At 33.3% G+C, this 25594-nt stretch overlaps 1 protein-coding gene across 1 annotated transcript in view; it reads left to right on the forward strand.

The window, feature by feature from the left end:
- Nucleotides 1–25594, forward strand: part of Tnks (tankyrase) — a 203973-nt gene that overhangs the window by 90536 nt on the left and 87843 nt on the right. Inside the window, exons 4-5 of the mRNA XM_005330777.4 lie at nucleotides 15559–15595; nucleotides 16341–16416. Of these exons, the coding sequence (XP_005330834.1) occupies nucleotides 15559–15595; nucleotides 16341–16416 (113 nt within the window). The remainder of the gene's footprint in view (nucleotides 1–15558; nucleotides 15596–16340; nucleotides 16417–25594) is intronic.

Genomic DNA, 25594 nt, shown 5'->3' on the forward strand with positions numbered 1-25594 from the left:
TCTATTGCAAAACCAGAGGGGTCTCTTTTATTTAGGCTAGACCTGAGAATTGAAGGAATTATAAAAATTACATAGCAAATCCGGGGGGTGGGGAATAAAGATAGGATTAAGATGTTCTTATGATTTGAATGTGAGGTGTCCCTCCAACAGTTCCATGTTAATTCAGGAATGTTCAGAGGTAAAGTGATTGGATTGTGAGAGCTGTAACCTAATCACTCCATCCTCCTTGGAATGACTGGGTGGTAACTGAAAACAGGTGGGGCATGACTAGGGGAGGTCAGTTATTGGAGGTATGCCCTGGAAGGGTGCACCTTTCCTGTGGCCCCTTTACTCTGTTCCCCTTGCTTTCTGACCCTGCCATTTGCGGAGCAGCTTTTGTCCTCTGGGCTCTTTCTCCATGACGTACTGCCCTACTTTGGTCCCAGAACAATGGAGTCAGTGGTCCTCTGAAACTGGAAGACTCCAATAAATTTTTCCCTTTCTAAGTTGTTCTTGTTGAATATTTTGGTTCCATTGGCAGGGTGGGGTGGGGTGGGGGGACTAACTATAACAGGTTTAGATTTAGAAAGTAATGTCATAGATAAATCAGAATAAGTAAATATAAAATTTGATGTGACAGTTGGAGATTGCTAAAAGTTCTATGCTTTTAATTTAGTAAAAAAAATTATAACATGTACTTTCCAGAAGAAAGTTTGGTCAGAGACCACCAGGAAAACACCTGTATATCAACTGTCTTTGTCTGTTTTCCATGGAGTGTGGGTAATTTGTATAGTTTATTTAGCTCATAGTTCTGAAGGTTTAAGAGCATGGTACCAGCCCCTGCCCAGCTCTGTTGAGGGTCTTAAAATGTTTGATATCACAGAGATAGTGCATGTGAGAATGATCACATGGTGACAGAAGGCCAGAGAGATTCAGAGGTCAGGCCTGCTCTTTTAAAATAACCCATTCTCAAGGGCACTTATTCTTGGAGACCAGCATTAATCTTTTTCAAGAGTCACGTTCCCTTACTTTTATTAAATCCTACTTCTTAAAGAACCCACCACCTCTGAACATTGCTGCTCTAGGGACGAAGCTTCCAGCACAGAAACCCTTGAGAGACAACCATAGCACTATTGAAATTAAATTAATTATACTTGTTTTCTCAAGGGGACACAACCCAGTAGAGTTTTGAGAATAATTTGGGGGAGTTAGGTTAGGCTTTTTATAGATCAGATCTAGGCATGTGTACTAGATGTTTCTACAGAAATGGGGCAGTAAGTAGTTAAGAAATATTTGTTCAGGAGGCAGAAGGAATGAAGCCAGGCTGGTGAAGTCATTATTTAGAAAGCAAATCACTTGAAGAAACAATTGTTGATTACTTTTATAGAAACATTGTGTTCCCTTATCCATGTCCTATTGGGCACAGTCATTTTATCAAGGTGCAGATTCGTACTTCTGCAGTATTTAACATAGTACTAGCCCTAGATGAATTTTATTTTTTGTCCCAAACTTCATGCTTTAAAATACTGAGTAATGTGCATATGAGCTTTAGTCAGGTTTCATAAAGATTGTTTTGTTGCAGGGTTGGTACATTTGTTTAGTAGGCAAAACACATGCCACAATTGACATGCATTTCATGAAATCAGTATATGTAAACATAAAATTTAAAATCAACAAAAAGTACATCTGAAACATAGAAGCAAATCTGTTTGCATTGTAGCTCATCATTACTGACACATGGTTATACTAGCAGCTGTTAGAAGTCAGTAGGTCATCAGCTAGCATATTGAGAACTATCAAGTATCTGTAGAACAGGAACTTAACTACCAATATAGCACTTATTTCCTTTGAAAAGAGTTTTTTCTTTGTAATGAGGAAGTAGATATTTACTCCTGATAAGGTTCTATTGTTGTCAATAAGGATTTATCTTTTTGGTATATAGGAAAAGAGAAAGTTCATCTGCATGGTTTTTGTAATTATCTTCCTGTAGAATAACTTTCACTTTTCCTTGGAAATTATTGAAAACCCTCTTTTGTTTTTGTTCTTTACTAATGAGGGATATCTGTTTCTGTAACTTTCTTCTCCTACTGTGATTACAAATTTCTGGGAATTCAAAAAACTTTTTAGGAATGTAAGTAAAATGCCACGCCCCCTTTTTATTTAAATTAAAGCCCTTGTATTATAGAAAAGAGTTAGTGGGGAATGGGAAAATCTGTTTTCTTTGATTCTTTAAATACTAGTTCTCTTAATAAATTCTTTCACCTATCTCCCTGGTGATTCACCAGGATAAATAATAAATAATTGTTGGTCAGTCTAATTGCTTTAAAATTTGAATTCATTTTTATTGTCATCATTATGTTTTTGAGGTTTTTCTAAAGTCAGGCACTATTGAGTGCTTTATTTATATTATCCCTGACCCTCGATAAGTATTATCTTTCTCTTTTAAAAAATGAGAAACATGAAACTCAGATCAAGGTTAAAAGATTTATTCAAACTTACATAGCTAGATAATAAGAGAGCCAGTATTCATCCAAAATGTCTTACCCTAAAGGTAATGCTCTTAGTTAGAACTCACCAGTGGTTCCTAGGTCAGGTGCAGGTCATACCTCCCTAAGGGACATGGGGTAGGGGATTTCATGCAATTTCTATGGCCATGTGCACATACCCCCATCTTTTGATGAATGCTAAAGTTAGAAGAAGACAAAAAATAGACTGCTGTAATGAGTAGTGAGATAGAAGTTAAGAGAAGTAAATTCAGCACATTTTTATTCAATCAAATTACACTTATTTATGCTGACAGCATTTGTTGGTTAAAGAACTACTACATAATGGCCTAAAATAGGCTTGATTTCAGGGTATGACGGATCCAAGAACTCATGTCATTGTTTCTCGAAACTGCCTACCTTCTTTGTTCCCCCTTCTCTCTGCTGGTTTCTCCTCACTTGTTTCTTCCTCTTCCTGCTCAACCCTGTCCAATACCCCCCCACACCCCAGCTTCTTCGGTTCCTTGCTCAGAACTTCAGAATCACTAGAAATGGCCAATATTTCGTTGAGTTGTTCATCTCTACCAGATTTGGTAAAAGTGGTCAGGGATTTATTTGACATTTTAAGCATACTATCAGTCACATCTGGGCATAGGCATTTGAGTGAAGTAGTCTTCTACAAAACTTGTACTGCATCTTTGTCTTCACAGAGCACTACCAGTCTCTTTCTCTGAATATTGATGCATGTTATACACTCTTTATTTCTTAATACATTTTCAGTATTGCATGCATCTTTAAAAGCCTCATTTTTGCATTATTTGGTCAAACATCTGAATCCCTAACTTTCTCAGAGTCATCCTATCTCAGGAACTTTTTGACTGGATTCTTTACCCATCCCTAACCTCCTCCCCATCCCTAACCTCCTCCCCATCCCTAATCTCATCCCCATCTCTTTTTAATGCTCTTCTTTCTCTCATTTCACTGCTCTTCTTTCTCTCATTTCTTCTTCCCCCTTCCTTTACCTTTTCTTCTTTTTTCTACCCATCACTCTATTTCAGTAAGTAAGTGTCCAGAAGTCATTCTCTTATTAATCTCTGAAGTTCAGCATATTTAGGAGAGTCCTTATTCTCTCAGAGGAAATCTGCCCCTGTTGTAATAATAGTTTATACTGTTTACTGATTAGTTTTACTGTTGTGATCTTTCAGCTTCTGATAATTCAAATGTGTACAATTAAAACATTGTAACCACTAGTCATAGCTATCTATTGAACCTGAGAAATAGGCCTAGTGCCACATGCTGAAATGATAACATTTTGTATATAGTGGATTAAATAAAATGTATTACTGAAATTAATTTCTTCTGTTTCTTTATTATTAGCTAATCAAGTTTTAAAATTACATGTGGCCTGTGTTTTCCTACTGCATAGCATTTTTAGATGTTAAAATTATAAAAGGAAATATGTAAAAATTCATTAATACAAAGAAAAAAATGCATAGCATTCTGGAGCAATTTTAGATAGGTACAGATATCCCTATAAATTTCAAGCCCAGAGACCTTTGTTATTACTGTACAGGATGGTGGAAGTTTGTAATAATTGGCTTGCAGTATCAAGAAAAGTTGCATTATGCCAGGCATGGTGGTACATGCCTGTAATTCCAAAAGCTCACGAGGCTGAGGCAGAAGGATCACAAGTTCAAAGCCAGCCTTAGCAAAAGCAAGGTGCTAAGCAACTCAGTGAGACCCTGTCTCTAAATAAAATGTATGTTTTTCCTGATAAGTGGATGCTGAGCCATAGTGGGGAGATGGGGCATGGGAAGAATGGAGGAACTTTGGATAGGGCAAAGGGAGGAAGGAAAAGGGACGGGGGATGGGGATTGGAAAGATGGTGGAATGAGATGACATGTATGATGGCATGAATGGTGTGACTCTACTTTGTGTACAATCAAAGAAATGAAAAATTGTGTTCCATTTGTGTACTATGAACTGAAATGCATTCTGCTGTGATGTATAACAAATTAGAACAAATACACTTAAAAAAAATAAGGTTAGGGATGTGGCTCAGTGGTCAGTTGCCCCTGAGTTCAGCCTGGTACCACGGGGAAAGAAAAGAAAAGTTGCATTATGTTTATAATAAATTCAGTATTGGATGCATGGTAATATGAAGTATATTTAAGAATGAAATTATATCAAGAACAAAGATTAAAATGCTAATATTAGCAGTTGTGTTGAAAACTTGGCTTTCTGAAGTGATTTAATTCTTAAGTATTCCAAGAAAGTTAATTTTTTTGGTATAAACTTTTTATTAAGGCAAACTGATTATTTTTATAGTAGGGTTGTTGGAAAATTCATGGGAGAAAAACAAGTTTATCATAGAATAGAAATACCAAAATATTAAAATACTTTCTTAACTTTATATAATTTTTCTATGAAGTATCATATTAAAATGATTATTTTAGAAAATTCATTTTAAACCAATTTGCAAATGTTGTCACTTCATTTTTGAAACTTGTAGATAGTACTTGTAATCTCAGAGCTGTGAGGATATATGGATAGAGCATATTCTGATTTATAGGAACCATACTGTTAGGGGCTGGGGGATATAGCTCAGTTGGTAGAGTGCTTGACTCATGCACAAGGCCCTGGATTCGATCCCCAGCACCACACACACACACACACACACACACACACACACACACACACACACACACACAAAGAACCATTCTGTTATCTTTGAAAAGAAAATTACTTTCCTACAGTCCTTGGTCTTATCAGGATGTTTTGCCCTTTCCATGCATCAAACTACTGAGGGTATGAAGTTTCCCATTTGGGGCTCGTGGACCTCTCTTTATGACAATTCCTAAGGAATTGCAGGCTTATGTGGAAGTATATGAAACTCCTTTTTGAATGATGCAAGAACTGTCTTATCTTTATTGTGATTGTGTGCAATTTCATTTTATTTGGATATTTTTTCTTGATTTATAGAGAATGTCTGAAAGGTATAGTTATATTAGGTATAGTTATAGTTATATAGTTAAATTAGGGTTTTCTCAAGATGAATCAATTATGGCTGGACATGGTGGCACATGCCTGTATCTTCCAGCTACTCAGGAGGCTGAGGCAGGAGCATAACAAGTTTGAGGCCAGCTAAAAAAAAAGCAGCAACAGTGCAATAAGTGGTGATCAGTTATGATGTAGTGCTCCAGCTCACTGTGTTTCCTTCCCCCAGCCCCCCGCCACCTATTTTTTCCCAAAAGTACAGTAAATATTTTATTCAGGGTTACAGGTAATTGTCTTTAGTGAAGTTTGATTAAAGACATTATCATAATCTTTTATTTAGCCCTCGTTTTTTGTACTATTATCAGTTCTCCTTTAAATTATATAATTTATTCATTTAACGATATGTATTCACCGCCTACAGTATGCAAGCACAGTATAACAGCACTACTATGAATCTTGAATCAATAGGAGAAAAAGTGGTGGAATTAGATCTAGCACACCAGGAATGGCTCCAGACCCACAGAATTATTCACGTAGACTGCAGAGCACAGCTGTTGCTGATCAAAGTTTATCACCTATATGAACATTATCAGATTTATTGAGGAAAAATGGTTGAGAGCCATTTTAGGAGGTAACAGAACTAAATACTATATGTTCTTAAAGCGTTTAGGGAGTTACCATTGGCTGCATGTGTCTGTATGACATGTCTGTGTAAATAAAGGAATTAGATCAGAGAAGTGATAGTTCTTAACCTTGTTTGGATCATGGACCACTTTTAAGTAGCTAACAAAAGCATCTTTAGACCCACTTTGCACTTTTAAACATAAACTTGCCTATACTTATACAGTTTTTACAGACTTGTTAAATTCCATGAAGTTGCCAAAGTTTAAAAGCCTTTGACTTAACACTTTGGTTATACATATGGTCTTAGAACAGGCTCAGCAAGATAAACTAGTTGATATCTTTATTTTCTACAGGATTAAGACCCAGAGTAGCCAAATCATTTGCCTAAAATTTTCACTATGTAGTGTCAAAAGTAGGACTGGAATCTGTGCCCTTGACAGTATTTTAGATTGGAATGCTGTGGAGTGACTTCATGAAGTCATAGATAAGTGTGTCCATACATTTTGGCAAATGTAAGTGAATTGTAGATTGGATAACTATCAACATGAGCAAAGCAATTCAGGAAAATACAAGTAGTGTTTGGGGAACAGTGAGTGATGTAGAATTTATGAGAAAGTGAAGGAGAATGGGGAACTGTATAATAAATTTTAAAAATTAAGTTGGTCTTTATTTCTTAAGGATTTTGGATGTCAGGCAGTAGAGTTGAACATTATTTTGTAAGGCATAGAAACAGTCATATATTCGTTCAAGGGAGAAGGGAAAGAAAAGGAGAAATACTGGGAAATGATTTTAGACAAATTATATTGTTATATTGTGTGCATGTATGAATATGTAACAATGAATTCCACTATTGTATATAAATATAATGCACCAAAAATATGGAAAAAGATACACGTACTCTGTTTTTTGAGCAAGTAAGTAAATAAAGCAGGAATGAATGAGGTTGCTCTGAATTAAGAACTGGAGACATTAGGTATTAGTTAAAAGACTATTGTAGGTGAATAGAGCCAGAGAGAAGAGTACATAAATAAATGGTGGCAATAAGAATGGAAGTAAGTTCAAGTAGAAGGCATTAGATAGATCCAGAGTATATTTTGATATGTCAGTTTAATGTGTGACTCATGTTACAGAGCTGCAAATTAATGAAAATTGACAATATAATTGAAAATATTTACATTAATATTTAGATTACTACTTTGTCCAGTAGTCTTTCTGAACATAATCATAGGTGCCATCACTATTGAGTCAGCTTGTACTTTGTGTGATATGTTACCATAGATTCGGACTTAACATATTGAGAAATGCTCAATAAACTTAGAATAACTCATTTAAATAGTTTAGTTTTGTTAAGTAGTTTTATTTAACTATTAATTATTAAATCTTACACAGCCATTTTTAAGACTGACATTGAGGATTCAGTTTAGGAAGAGTTTGAGACATAATAAAGAAAATGTTCTTTAAGAGAAGGTAGTTTTGAAAAAATGTATCCAAAAAATTATAAAATAAAAAAGATGAAATGCAGCTGAACATTTACTTAATAATAAATTTATGTAACCATTCTCTTACAGAGTTAACACTATGGCCCATTGTACTGTCTTGATTACTTTTGATTTTAATTTACTTCTTTTTACTTTGATCTACTTTGCGTATTTATTCATTTGAAAAGGAGATAATCGAAGATGTTTATTCTGATTTCAGAAAAATATGGAGAAAGGATTTCTTTATAAGTTGAAGTGAAAAAGGCATATTTGTGTTTTTTTGAAAAATTCTTTTATGATATTTTGTGTTGGGAAATTGTTTCAATTCTAAGTGCAAAGATCTGGAGAATTTTTTATGTGAAGTAGCAAAAAGAAGAAATAGAAGGAAGAGATGTTCAATTTCAGATAATTTAAAGTTATCTTATTGTATTATATTTGCCTATGCATAGAGGGCACACAAAGTCATTTATCAAAATTTAAAAAAAATTTTAAAATATATTTAACTCCACTCTATAGCATCAATTTATCTTATTTCCTTTTTATTTTCAATATCTAGCAAGTTAGGTACCAGCATTTCTATACAAAATACATATAAGACAATCTTATATTAACAATAATGAAATTCCATTTATCCCTTGTCTTTTGTATTTGCTTATATGTTTGCATAATTACTACTACTTACAGGGTAGAAATTAGATTTATGTAATTTTCAAGGCTTGGTATTTTTGGACATGATAATTTAGAACTTCCTTTTTCCTCTTACTTTTTTAGGAAAGTGCTTAGATTACCCTGTGAAATACCTCACTTCATAGTACAGCCTAGCTATCATACTGAGACACTGATGATACCAATTGGTTTTTCCAGAAATAGTTTTTTTTTTATTATAGAATTTACCTGTAAGAAATATTTGTTACTATTTCTAAACATATCCAGAATATTCTTTGAACCAGAGAGAGGAAATACCATTTTCTCTGTTACACACACACACACACACACACACACACACACACACACACACACACACCACAGAACAAGTGAGAAATGAAAAACTAAAAAATGTGCACAGTAGTTTAGATTAGGGGAATGGCCCTCATGAAAGTTAGTCATGGTTGGGATTTCCAGCTATGAAACTGTGGCAGTACTATTGTATTTCTTAGTAGTCAACTTCTCTTTTGTTCTTGTTTTTTTCCATAGGTAACCAGGTCCGTTTTTCAGAATTGAGACTTTTTCAGATTTTAAAAAAGATGATTTGGCAGTCTTTTATTAAAAGTTAATCATAAACTTATGATACAGCCCAGCAGTCATCACTGCTAGATACCCAAGAGAAATGAAGTCATATGTTCAAAATTCTGTCTGTGGATGTTTCTGGTGGTGTCTTTATTTATAATTATCAGAAGCTGGAAACAACCCAAATGCCTGTCAACTGAATGGATATGCAGGTTGAGGTACATCCACATTATGTCTAACAAAAGTATTTATACTAGCCCGATGCAAATGTTTATATGTTCAGTAATTCTATGTAGATGTCATTCTATGAGTTAAAACTATAGAAACAGAAATCAGACCAGTGGTTGCCATGAAATGGGATTTCTGAAGAGCCTGCAGAAACTTTTTGGAGTAATAAAAATGTCCTGTATCTCGAGGATAATGGCCATACAACTGTATAAGTTTGTCAAAATTCACAAAATCCTATCTAAAAAGGGTAAATATTGCTATGTAAATTATACCTTAATAAATTTAAAAAAATAAGTGAAAAAGAAAGGATACATGTACCATCTATTATAAAACAATTGTAGTGGGGTCTGATGTTGTACCCTAAAACATATTTTTGTAGTGAAAAGTATGATAGTGGTATACACTAAATGCGTGAATTTTTGCTGCCATATTAATTTTTAGAGCTTTTTGGACTTCAGATTTGCTAATAAGGAAGCATGAATTGGCAGATGTAGAAAAAAGACCACTTGTGTAAAGGAAATACAAAACAATTGCCAAATTATTTTGAATCAAATATGCAATTTACCTTTCTAAACCCTTTTGGAGCAAGGGTCACAAGCATCATGATGGTTAAAAAAATTAATCTCACTTCCCCAAGCCACCATATCCTATTGACATAGGTATTAGCCAGCATTCTGAACTCCCAGACTTTGTAATTGTAATATGCCATGTTTAGAAATGAAATTCCTTCCCTTTTTTCTTCCATTTTTCTCATCTTTTTAAAAATGTACTGAAAGATAATTTTCTCTGCAATGTGGACTAATAGGCCAGTTTCTTTAAAAGTACAGGCATACTTTGCAGAATGTCTGACTGGCTACCAGCTTCCTAAAGGAATAATTCCCTTGGCTTTTAATATCCAGTTTAACAAATGTATATGTCTCACAGTAAAATCTTTAAAATTTTTTTTTGGCCAGTGTGTATTTATGTTTATGTTTGTATCCTCATTTTTAATATAGTTGTTCTTCAGGAGTTGAGGGATTGGCTTCATTGGTGATGATGTAGTTGTTTGGTAGTCGGTAGGAAAACAACAACAACAAATAAACTTTCATTTTAAGCAGTGACAATTTTAAGAATCTAAGTGACAGTTTTAAAAACAGAAGATATGGAATGTATTGGGGTAAAGATAGTATCTTAAAATAGTCATTAAAATATTCTAAAGTTGGGCTGGACATATAGCTCAGTGCATGCCTAATAGAAGTGAAGCCCTGGGTTTGATCCTCAGCATCACAAAAAAAAAAAAAAAAAAAAAAAAGAGAGAGAGAGAGAAGAAGAAAAAGAAGGGAAAAAAAATCAAAAGTTGAGTGGTCCAATAAAAGTTTTCAACTGTTTTGTCTAATGCCCTCTCTGTATTGTTCAGTATTATGGGCACTGGCTATCTGTGCCTATTGAATATCTGAAATGTTATCAGTGTGACTGAAGAACAAAATTTTAATTTTTTTATAATTTTAATTTATTTAAATTAAGTAGCATGTGGAGGTATGTATACTATATTGGTCAACATAACTTAGAGATTATGTTGATATTAAGCACAGTTGATGTTTAATGCTAACTAATGTTAAAATTTGTCAAAACTATAGGAGACAATAGTAGAAAAGGTCCTCCAACCAATGTTTCAAGGCCCCAGATTTTATAAGGGGTGTGAAATGTTTAGTTTGATCTTGATTCTAGACTTAACTGGGGATTGGCTTTGACGCTAATTTGAGATACCTAATAAGTTCAGGAAAAAAAAGATCAGAATTCTTTTTTAGTGCCTTATTGCTTTGAAGCCAATATCAGAATAAGTGGGAAAATTTGATAGAATTCAAAAGTAGGAGAAAGACATTGAGAGCTCTAGTAGCTTTGTAGTTTTTTACCCTGTTGTTTGGAAAATATTTATGAAAGATTCCAGAGTGAAAATAATAATTCATAAATTCATTCATGGTAGAATGTCTGTCTGGAAATTGCTTTTGGTGGAAAACTTAACTTTAACATGTTAAGATTAGATTATTTCCTGGTTCTTTAGCTAAATTCTTTCCACAACCACATAGGTGGTTCTGAATTTTCAAATCTGTTAGTGAAAATGCAATGCAGTATGTCACCTAAATTAATATTTTATTCCCCAAATGGGCTATTGGTTTAGCTCCATGAATCAATTACTTTATTTGTTCGTACCTTGAAAAAAGATATCTGTATCAGAATTATCAATTTATAATACTGCTTAGCACTTAGCAACACAAGAGTCCCAACATTAACTTGGTAATTGAGATTCTTGACTGAAGTCTTTACATAGCTCTTCCCTCGAGATACCTAATAAGTCCAGGAATTAAAACATGCTATGGGAAATGCAAAATACATTGACCGTTTGACTAGAGCCAGAATGAATTTTCTTCATTCTTTTCCCTTGGCCCAGTGGCCCATGTTTGCAAGCTCATCTGAAAGTTCAAATGCTTTTAGTTTTGATGGAAATTTTTGACTTGTTATTTTAATATATTTAAGCTTTTTAAAGTTGGTGATTGTCTTTGTTTCATAAAATTATCTTCTAGCCATTATTATTTTGTATATCACATCTTCCAAAGCCCAGATTTAGTGAGTCTGTGCTAATATATAAGCCAAGTTCATGGTCTGACAGATTATTGGATAACATTCACTTATTAATTTTATTCACTTATTCTCTTATTAACCCCCAGATTAGTAGATAATCTAATCTTAGTCCATTTAACTGCCATAGCACTGTTTCATTAAATGTAAATGAATGTTGTAGATGATCCCTTAGAGCTTTCCTGAATTGGGGGTGAGGTGATATGGATAATGGTGACTTTTCAAGTTGCATTCCCTGTGTTTTATACAAAGCAAGATGTATTGTGTGGGATTTGAAAGTAGAGAAAAGCAAAAAAAAAATCAGAATTTTTTTTTAGTCCCTTATTGCTTTAAGAGTTTGAGTCCATGTTTACAATCTTTCCATGCTTTTCCATCCCAACAAAATCAGATGACTCATTTTTACAAAACTAAGCTTACTTTGATCCTGTCTGTTGCTAAAGAAACAGATAAAATTCCTTATGATATTAAAAAACTAAATAAAAAATCATTTTTATTCAGAAGGCAGTTTTCCCTTTATACTAAGTAAAGATTGTTTCCAACTATCTCAGAGAAATGTGAAAGGGTTTTTATTTTTAAACTTCATTCTGATAACAGTTTTTTTAAAAAAATTAATTTTTCTATCTGTATAGGGGTGTTTATCTTTACATGTTTTATTAGTTTTGACTAATAATGACAATTCAGACTTCAGAAAGTAAACTTTTTCGCTTATTTTTCTTAATCCCACTTTATTCTAATAAAAATGTTAAGCCATCTATTATCTCCATTCTGGCTGCTATTATCTTAAGTATAATTGCCTAGTTTCCTTTCTAGCTGATCTATTGCTAGTCTTTATCTGGATGTTATTAAAGAATATAAATGCTCCATAGAGCATCATAGTCTCAGCTAGAATATTTTCAGTTTCTCAGCTAAAATGAAATAGATCTGGAGGTTTGACTGTTAAGTAAGTAGCTCAAATTTGTTGTCAGAGTGTATGAGGGGCTCTGAATTCATTATGTCAGTTGTTCCTAAGAGGTAGCATTTGAAAAATAGCTTCAGTTGTTTGTGGATTGTGGTCCTTGGGCACCAGATAGTGGATGCTGGGATGTACTGCAGAAAAGCTGATTAAAGTACTAGGCTCTCCAACAGTAAGAATAGAAAGTCATTTGTAATATTCTGTTAGATGCCTTGATATATTTCTTTTCCAAAGCTGGTCTTATCAGCTTCTCCAGGAAGGAATAACATTTTTGTAGAAATGTACCTTTTAGTGAAAACATCAATAAGCTATGCATGATGAGACACTTACATAGGTAGACTGATTTGAACCTTGAGGACCCCAAGTACTCTGCAGTTTTATTACCTGGCTTATTGGAGTCATGTTTCACTATGACTTAATTTTCACTAGTAACTACTTCCAGTTCACAATGTTAATGTGTTTTACTCTATTTGAAGATGTTTATATTTCCTCCAAAATAAAAATTGTATCAGAATTTAGTTCTCTTTTTCTGCTACTTTCCTCCCCTATAAAAGTTTACTGACGTTTAAAAATATTTATGTAATCATGAAACTTGCAGCTCTTTAAATAGGTTTTGTACTTTCCTTATTAAAATATCTCAGTATTTATTCATTGCTTTCAAAATAAAGTTAAGACTTCTTAATTTATGGAGCCATACATGATCTTTTCATTTATTCTCTGCCTCATTCTCAGCCATTCCCCAGCAAGTGGCCTTTGTTCAGGTTTATAGAGCTACCATTTCCTTTCTCATTTCATTTACTGTGGTTGCTTCCGTCTCCTCCACCCTTGTTCACTTGAGAATCACCTGTTCTTCCTTCACAGTGCTCAACAATCCCGTATTCCAGAAAGGTTTTCTTAAACTACAGTTTACCCTGTCTCTTACTAATTTCATTTAAACTAGCCAGTAAATGCTTAGCATTTTATAAGATCTTCTCATATTCTTTTGTAATCATTTGTTTACTTGTCCATCTTTAATAATTAGAGTATTCCTTGAGGTCAGAGATACTATTGTCTTTTGTTTTCTTGAACCTGCCATATAGGCCTTCCAAATGAATGAATGACTTTTACAGATATATACCATATTTGGTTTACTTATATATTTATTCTTCAGCCATTTGAGGGTATGGGTTATGCCATTTTCCTCCAAGAGGCTTTTAAAATTTACTTCTAACGTCTATATTCTTACCTAAAATGTTCAACTTCCACATTGCTACCTTAAATATTTAATAAAAATAGGTTTTTAGCTTTGAGTCTTACTGGCTAGAAGATATAATAATATAACTTTTACAGTATAATTGAAAATTGAAAGGAACAAATCTATGATTATGAAATTGTGCATTCTAGTTTATGGATGTATACTGTTGAATCTATGATTTTATTGATATACAAAATCTCTATAAGCAAAAAAGAGGTATTTTATAACTTCTCCTTATTTGAAACTCCTGATTATAGTTTACAGATTTTAACCTAATTATGAGGCAAAAGAAGTTAAAGCTAAAGCATTTTTGCTATTAGTGGGTTATAATGTCCCCCACCCCTCGTGTGTATTTTACCGGAAATGGAACCCAGGGCCTTGTATATCTTAGGCAAGCACTCTACCTCCGAGCTGCATTTCCAGCCTGGGCTATAGAATTTAAACATGTACTTTGTGGTCCTGAGGTATCTTTATAGCATTTGCATCAATATAATGCATTCTATAGCAAAACATAAACAAAATGTGAAAAAGTTCATGTTTACATGTTAAGATTTTTTTAAAAGAATTTAAGCTTATTTCATATTAAAATTATAACTTTTCATTTAATCTAAAATTTTTTTCTTATGTGTACTTAATATCTTCACATAATGATTTGTTAAGACACTTTGTATAATTATTTTTTTAATGATACAGCAAACTGAGTCAGTGTATTATAGCTGAATCATAGTCCTGGCTGTTCTTTTTATTTATTGACTGAACAAACACTGTGTTATTAAAACTCCTTGTCCTTCAAATGAGCTTGCAAAAAAAAAAAAAACAACCATATATATATATATATCTTGTTAGGTCTTGAATACCCTAAGAAATTTATTATGGAAGGTTTTTAATAATATTTCTACTTTCAGTTTTTGATATATTTTTAAATCTATTGTGAAAATATAGAAGGAGGGGAAATTGTCCATATCAAATAACTGGATATCTGCTTATCCGCAGAGATGCCAACCTCCTTTTAAAAAATACATTCAATTATTTGTTAAAATTTGGTATTGAAGTTGTATAAAGGTTAAAGCGTGTTAGAATGTTATTGCCATTTAAGAATGTATTCCCTGTTTTGGTTTTGGAGCGCTGCCTCCAAGAGGTTCATAGCATTTGGTACGTAGTTCACGTATTTCTAGTCTACAGACCTTCCCTATCGAGGCAGAGCCTTCGTGGTTCTGGTATTTGCATTCTGCAGCTATAAAGCTCAGTAATGGTAATTAATTAAAAAGAAACTTTCCGTGTCATTACAAATGAAACTGAGTTTTTTTTTTTTTTTGAAGATTGGTAATTTGTACCTTTAAAAAAGCCACACTATTTTGCTTTTGTCTCAGAATGTATTATGCTTCACAAGTATCCTGTGACAGCCTGAATAGAAAAGGGGAGAGGGGACATTGTCTTCAGCTGGCATGCTGTTATCAGAGGGAATGTGTTTCTGGACACGAGATTTAGCATTCATTGGTTGTCTGAAGAAAGCTATTTCATCTGAGGATTGGACAAGGAGCTGCGTCAATTTGCTGCCCGTCTCCAAGGCACTGGTGATGCTGCCTTCACAAGCTGGCTAGCGTCACGGCTCCATCACCCAGCGGGGTGTGGACTCTCTTTTTCTGTTCTTCTCTATTTAATTCTCTATTTGCTGCCTACTGCATTTCTTAATCTGTCTTCTGCCAAATGCTAACAGCATGATATTTTGCAATCATCTAGGTGAATACAAGAAAGATGAACTCCTAGAAGCTGCTAGGTAAGTGATTCCATTCATTTTAAGTGAGTATAATGCATCTAAGAGAGAAAAAGGGGGAGGGCAGGTGGAGGTCTATAAAAATTGTAGCATGTTATTGTCTTGCTTGGATTTTATGCAATAATGCAATTTAGATCTTATAATAAATCTTTGAATACTTTATTTTACATGATTAATGTATATAATGATGAAAATTTTCACTTTGGTGATGATTATCAGGTTAATTTTATTTGAAATGTTTCTTAAGCTACCTGCAAACCTTAGTTGCCTGGCCTTTCAAATGATATTCTTGGAGTGTATAAATACCTATATCTTCATTTTCATTTGAAGATTTTTTTCTATCAAACCTCAAATGAGGGACATAAATGTCAAAATTTTTATTGTTTTATCTTGGTTGGTTGTAGTTTAGTTGATTTGCTCTTTACAACATTTTCTATGTATTTTTTTAAACTCTAGTGTTTTAGATTATTTATTAGAATAAAGTTTGCTTGTAATTAAGATGATGACTTTGTATAGATATATAACATAAAAATGTTGACAGCTGCATTTTCCAAGATGTATCACTAAATGATTAACAGCAATTAATTGGGAAAATACTAATTTGAATATTGAAAAGAGATTCATTGGAATCCATACAAAAGGAATTAAAGCAAACCATTATTTTCCACTCTCTTATGAAAAAATATCCGTAAATATTCATAAGAAACTCCTACAATTTTATAGAAATTGACTTGCTACCTTTTTATAGGAGTGGTAATGAAGAAAAACTAATGGCTTTACTGACTCCTCTAAATGTGAATTGCCATGCAAGTGATGGCCGTAAGGTAAGTTATTTCAAATATAATCCCCTTTAGTAATTTCTTCTTGCTTGACAAATTATTTTGAAGTAGGGATGTGTATATATGTATCTCTACCTACATAAATATACATGCATATATATGGCTGTATTTTCCTGACATCTTTTCACTGTAAAATGAAATACTCTTCTGTTATTGGTACTTGTGACATATTTATAAAGCTGGTAAAGCATGGATCTTAAGTAAACCTTTTAAATATAAGACACTGAAAGTTGTCTGTCGCATGAAACTGTAGCTTTGTCAGTGATTAAAATGAACTATATATTGTTTTCTGTATATGATGATGAAAATAGGAAATATTTATGCCCTATTTACCCATCTTTATTAGGACATTTGCATTTTTTTTATTTCTTGGGAGATTTGTTTGCTAGATATCAACACTTTTTCCATTCAAGCTGAGAAAATGTTAATTTTTTTAGATTTGTATAATAGCTCTCCTTTTTAATTATTATTTTTGATTGACCAAGTCTTAATTATGGCGTACTGAAAGAAAATAGATTAAAAGAGAGGGCAGTGTTCTGCATTAATATGCAGTTGTCAAAGTATAAGGTAATATATAAAATGTACAGGTGGCAGCAGTTTCATCTATTTCGTATTCTTGCAGAATATAGTCTGAAATGCAAACCTTTATAGCCTATGATAACTGACTACAAAATTTTGCAATGATTTACCTAATAGGCTGAAAAATAAAGCACTGTGTAGTGCTATAAACTAGCAAAGATTTACTTAGTATAGTAACTTTGAGGAGGAGTTTTAAAATGGTAACTCTTCATTTTTCCTTCAGTTTTGAAGTTGCTTTGGGAATTTTAACACTCCTGTGTGTGATTTGAACTCCAAATTTTATTTGGATCCTCTCAGTTGATAAAGTGACTTCTGTCACTGTGCAGAAAAGAGGCTTCTTATCTGTGGTAAGTGCCACTCTGGTACTTATGCACAGATATTTAGAGCCCAGCCTACCTCAGTTTTCCATAGCCATTTTAATACTACAGAGTTTATGTGACATTACTCTAGCAGGAGTCTATTCCTATCCCTGCGTCATTCTTACCTTATGTACCATGACAGCCCATATCTAATACAAGAAATCATAATTATTGAGGAGCATGATCACAGATTTTCTCTTTACTCCCTCACAAGTGTATAGAATTCCATTATTTTTCCTTCTCTTCTACCCAAAGGAGGATACATTGGCTTCCTTTTAGCTAGAATCAGTATATTTCTCATCCACATTCTAGGGCTTCTTTCACACAGACTTTCTTAAATTATTGTTGTTTATACATGTCTTCTTTTTATACCAATCAGTCTGTTGTCTTTGTATTTTGCGCAGGACTGAGCCTGGCACTTTGCAGATAGCAGCAGCTTAGGCTATGACTCTGATAGTCCCTGATGAACATAATTTTGTCATCTGAGTGAGAAAATCATCTGCACTCTGTCATTTAGAAAATGAAATCAGAAGTATGTGAATGGGAGATTTTAGATTGATCAGTTTTTTCAAATAGAATTAGAACAAGAAAATTAGACTTAAGCATTTGTTATGGTTCAGTGATATGCATATAGAGAGAATCATTCACAATTGCCATTGATATGCAAACTGCATTTGAAAATTCATAATTTAAATGGAATATTATTCATATTTAGATTTTATCCTCATTTATGGCACAAAGTAATTCTTATTAAATGTACCCACAGTTGCAGTAAAGCCACAAAGCAGTAAATATTTTCAGTGCTGGTGGAGACTGGGACAAGATCCCTTAGCTGTGACAGTGTTTTTTGTTTTTTTCTTTTTACCAATAGTATTAAGAAAATGTGTAAGCAAATATAGCTGCTAAATCATAAGTCTCTTTCTCAGATATTTATATTTTTCAGGTCATTTGCATGTGTTTATCATTAGAAAGTCAGATCACATATTAATGAGAGGATAAAGCTACTCTTTTGTACATAATAAGTTAGTCAAATACATAAAGTTTTATTTCTTGACTTTCATTTTAGGAATTATTTCTTGAAGAATCAATTACATGTTGCAGAGTCACATCCTTTTTTAGAGTTTTTTTCACAGGACTATGTTAATGTAAGACTAAGTCCTATTCCTCCAAGATTTTACTATAGTTCTTGGTTTGTAGATTTTAAAAGTCCAGGAAAGCTGAACATGTGTCACCCAGCTGTAATCCTTGCTTTGGGGAGGCTGAGGCAGGAAAAATCATAAGTTTGAGGCTAGCCCAGGCAACTTAGCAAGACCCTGTCTCAAAATAAAAAGGTCTGGGGATGTAGCTTAGTGGTAGAGTAACAGTGGGTTTAGTTCTCAGTAGAGCAAAAAGTAATAATAAAAATAAATATACAGAAAATGTTAATTATGTAATGTTTTGGGATGAGAAATGTTTCTTATACAGTCCTTGTAGATGAGAATTTGCCTCAAGATATATAAGGGTTTGAGACTAGTGTATTTTTTTTAAACGTGATAGGTGGGATTATACAACATTTATACAAGTGTAAATTTTAAATATTGTCTTAATTTTGCTCTGTGATTTGGTAGTTAGGTAATTTGTGATTATCTAATTAGGTAATATGAGTGGTTACTATTTTTATTTCCCACAGATATTTATTTTTCTACCTACAGAATTCTGAAAATAGTGAAGTAGCCATAGTATTTTACATACTTTATATTGTTACATTGTTTTTGTATTTTTCTCCAAAGACAATTGCAACGAATTTAGTTTTAAATATCTTAATTGATTTATTTATGATTGTAGAATTGGGCAACACCTCATTTTATGAAAAAATATACTGGTGAGCTGAGCGAAGAGGTTGGCTTTATAAGACAAAAGAGCCAAGGAAAGCAGAAACAGAACAAAAAGTGGATGGTTATTTCAAAGTTATTTTTCTGTAAAGGTTGAATTAGAAGGGATTTCCTTTTCATGTTAGCCAGAACTGACCTGTTTGGGGATCTGGCTATTATCTAACTCCCCCTAACCCCAGAGTCTTAGAAGGTCAAATAAACAACTTGTTTTTAGCTTGTCAGTATTGAACTCCAGCATGAGTAACTCCATTTTGGTTTGGTCTGTTGGGCCTAGTGCAGGGAGCTGAATCTAAACCAATGCCTCATTTTTTTTTTTTCCTGGTGCTGGGGATTAGAACCCAGGGCCTTGGCATGCAAGGCAAGCACCGTACCAATTGAGCTGTATCCACAGTTCATAAATTTTATTTAACATTTTACATGTGAATCAAAATTGGAGGTTGACTGTTCTAGAAATTTTATTGATTTTTTTTCACCCTAAAATCCAGAGGCAGAAAAATTGTAATATTTTATTCTAAGATCCTACTTTCATGCAGCTACTCACTTTTAATGATGGCTACATTAGAAATGTAGTGGATATAATTTACTCTCTTATGATTTCTGCCCATTATGAGTATCCATTGCATTCCGTAATTCTTGATTGCAGTGAAGCACAACGAGAGCCTTAAAAACAGATTGTTTCCTTTCTAGAATACCTTATTCCTGTATTTCTAAACTTAAGTTTCTAGACCTTTAATCTCCCTTTGTGGGATTTTGCATCAATACCAGATGTTTTATTAGCAATTATCCAAGTGTTCTGGCCTTGTGTGATATCTGAGCTTAAGGTGGCAATGTTCTCTTTGTTTTTCAGCATTAATTTTCACAAGTATACTTTTCTTTCTATAATAAATAAAAATAAATATTTAAATTCATCTCAGATTTATTCTAATAATCAACCCTCTTGAGAGTTATTTTTGTTCCTTCTTTGCATTATTCCCCTTTCTTGGCTTTCTTTATCAAAAACTGTCCAAAAAAAAAGTCCTAAATTTATTCTTTCCTTATTATAACAAGGAAATAGCGAATTAGGGCTTAGTCTACATATTCTTAAATGGGAATATTATATATCTGTGCATAATCTATTATGCCTGCTATTGCTTTATGTGTCACCAAATATTAAAAATAACTAATTGGTGCTTTTAAAAATAAACTATTCAATATAATTTCTGGTTTCTTTTTGTTTTTTAATTTATTCATTCAACCAAAACTCAATGCCTACCTTGCGTAGGTCATTGTAAATGTCCTGGGAGATAAATATGTGGTTAATGGAACTGTTTACAAGGAGCTAAAAAACTGAATGATTATGACATTATCCAACACATTGAAACAGGTGTGCTAAAAAGAGGTACTTTTTTTTTTTTTGGCTTTGGTATAGTCATATAAAATATAGACCTAAGGTAAGATCTTTTCTGACATTTTTATTTTTAAAGCATTAGTATATAGACATGTATGTCTTTGTGTAAGAAACCACAAATTTAGATGAACAGGCAATTGGAGGAACATGCTTTAATTCAGAAAAATTAACTGAAAGCTTGCTTTAAATGTCAGATTTCTATGATGTAAATGTTTGCTCCATAAAATTGCTAATATTGAATAAGACTCTGGAAACAGATTAGTGTTTAAAAACTATTTTCAAATGGAGATAACCAGAAATAAAGTAAAATTTATTATCATACTTTGAAGACATCATGAAAAAAAAATGATGATATGCTTCAAAGACCAAATATGACTGAGTTCTGTTCTCGGCTCTTTTGTTTTGTAAATATGTGGCTATGGCTCTAGAAATTTCAGTTTACTCATTTATAAATGGTTATATTCATACCCATTCAACAAGGCATTTGAGAGGACTAGTGAAATGGGATTAAGGTGCTGGGATTGGGCTGGGGATGTGGCTCAAGCAATAGCGCGCTCGCCTGGCATGCGTGCGGCCCGGGTTCGATCCTCAGCACCACATACAAAGATGTTGTGTCCGCCGAAAACTAAAAAATAAATATTAAAAAATTCTCTCTTTCTCTCTCTCTCTCTCACTCTCTCTCTTTAAAAAAAAAAAGGTGCTGGGATAGTTCTAGCACATACTAGAACTTCAATAAATTAGATTGTACTCATTTGATAAAGTTTTAGAAGCTTCTGAACATATTCAGAATGGACACATATGAGTCTAACATTCCCTACATCTCCACTTAAATTGTCCGTATTATCTAAGCTCAGTCACAGGTGGCAGTTGAATAAAAATCAGATGTTGATTACCAGGTAATCTACAAAGTGTGTAACTGAATTAATTTTTATTGGAGTTTGGCCTTCCCTTTATCCCCACCCATAAATAAATTTGTTTAAATTAGCAAGTTAACAAATTCAAAAATGTGTTTTTGAGATATGCACCCATTTTTAAATACTCATTAATTAAAAAGTAATATTTAACTGAAAATAATACCACAATATTTATTTGAATTCTATAAAGCACATCTAGTGGAACATAAGGAAGATACAGGATTAGTGTAAGAATTTTGCATTTATATTTAAGTTTTGGAGTTGCATACATTCATCATATTGTAATATAAACAGAATTTTTTATTATTTTTGGTGAGTAGACCCCCTCCCTCAATATAACTCTTCTCTAAATATCATGTTTGCAGGATTTTAGCAATCCCTATGTGGTATATTATTACTTTGAAGACTCCTCAAAGAACCAGGCCTCTTATTACTTTTGCTTCTACCTAGTTCCCTCCCATACTGACCTTGATATTAGCTGGGACTGCTTTGGTAAATAACATAAGACAAAAGTGATGATTGTTCATTCGAAGGCAAGCCCCTGAATTGGTCTGGCAGCCTCTAATGTTCAGAATGTTCCTTCTCCAAACTTGGCTGCTATTCCATGAGGCACCTCTGGTGGCATGTGGAGAGGTACATGTAAAGAAGAATTGAGGCTCCTAATGAGCAGATCCACCTGTGCTTGTAAATAAATGATTGTAATTGTCCAAGCATCACAGGCATTCAAGCCCCATGTGAGTTTCTTGTTGAACCTTCAGGTGGAGTCAGTCATCCTAACACCCCAGCTCTTGCCACATAAGCAGAACTGCCCAGGTAACTCACCATTGCTGAAGTTGCTTTTTATGTAGTAATAGAGAACTAAAATACCTGACTATAAGAACAGAAAATGCAATGCTTATTATCTAATAGGCAAGAAAGAGTGTATCTTCTTTTTCCCAAGTGGATTACTTTGAAAATGATTTTCATAGCTACATAGCAGAATAAATGAGGATTTTTTAATGATCTTCCAAATATATTCACTTTATATCCAGTTATTTTAAATTTGCATCTTACAATTTGAGAGGTTTTCCCCCATAGCAAAATAATTTCATGTTTATATTTTGGGGTCATGATATTATGAGCAAAGGCATAAACTGAAAGCTAGAAGATGAAATATTAAGTTATAAGTAACTATTATTAGCTATATGGTTGGGCAAGTTTTATATCTGAGTCCTCAATTTTTTTTAATCTTGAAATGTGAAGGATTTGAGCCTTGTGACTTCTAAACTACCTTTTGATTCTAACATTCTAAGACTGTAATATGTTTTATTCGTTTTTTAGCAGTTAGTAGTAACTAGTAGTAACACAATTGGATTGCTTAAGAGTCTGTAGTGTCACCTTGGAGACAATACTCTGGTATCTAGATTAAAGTTTATATAGAGCCCTCTTCCCCTATAAGAAACCACTAATATTACCAGGGGGCACATATCTGGCCTCCTCTGGTTCTTAGTGCCCTTTATCATTTTCCTTATTCTTGTCAAATCTTGGTCAATAAAAGGTCATACCATTTTTTAACTTTCCAACTTTTATGGATCATAGTTCAGGCATTTCTTGGGATTACAAGAAGGTCAAAATTCATTAAGTCTGCATCAGGGAACTCTTCAAGTTCTTTAGGTTTAATTATATATCTAATCAAATCACTTCTTTAGAGTACTACTTGCTGAGCAATGCGTGTCTTCTGTAATACAGAAATTCCTTAGAGAATTTTTTCTTGCCTACTTAAGTTAGGAAATATTGTATAAATTCCTTATGCTTGTGTATTCGTCTTGTAACAATAGGGCCTTGAAAATGTCTTGTCTTAGAATTTTTCATTGGGGAATCACTTACACTAAAAAAATCTCCATTTTGTCAAGCACGACACTCCTACTGAGGGTAATTAATATCCATGCCAACTATGCTGTTTTACTCTTCAAGAAATGATTCTTTAATGGAAGAGGACACAGTGTTTAACATCGGGAGGTGAAACTCAGTTGTCCGTTTTACCTGGATTTAGCCACCCTCTCTCCTCCTAGCTTTGGATTCTCCTGCATTCATATCCTAAAGTACAATTTTCCTGTGGTATCTCCTTTACTTTAATTAAGGGATAAGACGGGAATAAGTATTGAATCATTTGGCTATGAGTAAAATTCATACGAAAATTTTATTTAGAAGCCAAGTTGCAAAAGTGACACTTCAGCATCTATTTTTTAAAATTATTAAAATTTACGTGTGAAGCCCTTCCCCCATCCTTCATCCACCATCCCAGTTTTTCCCCTTGCCTCTACAGGTAAACCAAGTTGTCTCAATATGCAGTAGCTGGAAAAACATCTACCCAAAAGACTGGCAAGAGAGGAAGAAATGTGCAGGGTAGCTTCAGTGGTATTGCTGGTGTCATAGTTCAGCTGAATGGAATAGTGGGTGATGGTATTTTTAAATTGTGCTTTGTAACTTAAATTTTCTTTGTTTTTATTTTAATAATTTTTTTGTTTTAGTTATACATGACAGTAGATTACACTTTGATACATCATATATAATGGAGTATAATTTCTCATTCTTCTGGTTGTACATGATGTAGAATCCCACCAGTTGTATAGTTACATATGTACAAAGGGTAATAATGTCTGATTCATTCTACTATCTTTCCTACCTCCAGCCTCTTCCCCTCCCTTTTACCTAATCTAAAGTAACTCTGTTCTTCCCTAGCCCCCCATTGTGAATTAGCATCTGCATATCAGAGAAAACATTCAGCTTTTGATTTTTATGTATCAAATGTTACATGATGAAGATAGTTAAAAACACTCCTATAATCATTATGGCTTGTGTACTCTTTGTTGCTTGAACACACTGTTCAGTTAATAATATCATTTGACAGTAGATATTGTACAAAAAGTTCTTAAAACCTTCAAATAAAGAGAGAACTGTTCTGTGTAAAAGCCTTGCTTAGGTGAAAAGAGGATCTGATTCCAGGAAATCTTTCTAGCCTGATGAGAATCAGCAAAAAGAAAATAAAGAGTTAATTATAGATTTAAGAATTCTGAAATTACCTCTAGCTTTGAATTAGCATTATTAATATAGTTGGTTGCAAACATAAACATGGTCTACCATGCCATTGACAGGGTGCCTTGAACAACAAAATTTTATTTCTCATAGTTCTGAAGGCTGGGAAACCCAAGATTAAGGTGCCAGCATGTTTGGTGGCTGGTGAGGACTCTCTGGCTATATTCTTGCTCTTTGCTTATATAATAGAGTAAAAGCAAGCTCTCTGTGTAAGATAAGAGGACACTAATCCCATCATGAGGGCCCCACCCTCATCTGAATTTAATTACCTCCCAAAGAATTTGTCTTGGAGATACTATCACATTAGAGATTGAGATTTAAAAATATATGAATCTGGGAGGGGGGATACAAGCATTTAATCCTTAATAACTTGGTTATTTTTATATTATGGCCTTTTAAAGAATATTTATATTTGTAGATGGACACAATACCTTTTTTAAAAAATTTATTTTTATGTGGTACCAAGGATCAAACCCAGTTCCTCATATGTGCAAGAAAAGCACTTTATCACTGAGCTATAACTCCAGCCCTTATAGTATAATCTTTTTAATTTAACTAAAAGGAAAATCATTCAAGAAGCCTACTTCTCTTTTTCCCTGTCCCCCTCCCATTTATTTGTTCACTTGTTCAATTAAATCTGAATTATAAAGAGAATTTCTACAAATATCAAGAATCTTCATGCTATACCTTCATAAGATAAAAAGAATGCTTTCAGTAACGAGTAAGAAGCATCATTCTCTTCTAAGAATGGCATCAGAAGTAAAACTTTAAAAATGTAGATAACATGCATAATTATTTGAAGTCCATATTTGGGTAGGTTGACTAATATATCTGGAAACAGATTAATTCTAAAGGGGAATTGTTTCATAATTTGGTTTTCCTATTGTAAAGTTGTTTTATTTTTTAATAGTAAGATCATAATAATCTTAAATACCATAAAAATATTCACGAAAATAATCTTCTACCTTTAGAGAGGTT

Source organism: Ictidomys tridecemlineatus, chromosome 14 (assembly GCF_052094955.1).
Source record: "Ictidomys tridecemlineatus isolate mIctTri1 chromosome 14, mIctTri1.hap1, whole genome shotgun sequence".
Lineage (NCBI taxonomy): Eukaryota > Metazoa > Chordata > Mammalia > Rodentia > Sciuridae > Ictidomys > Ictidomys tridecemlineatus.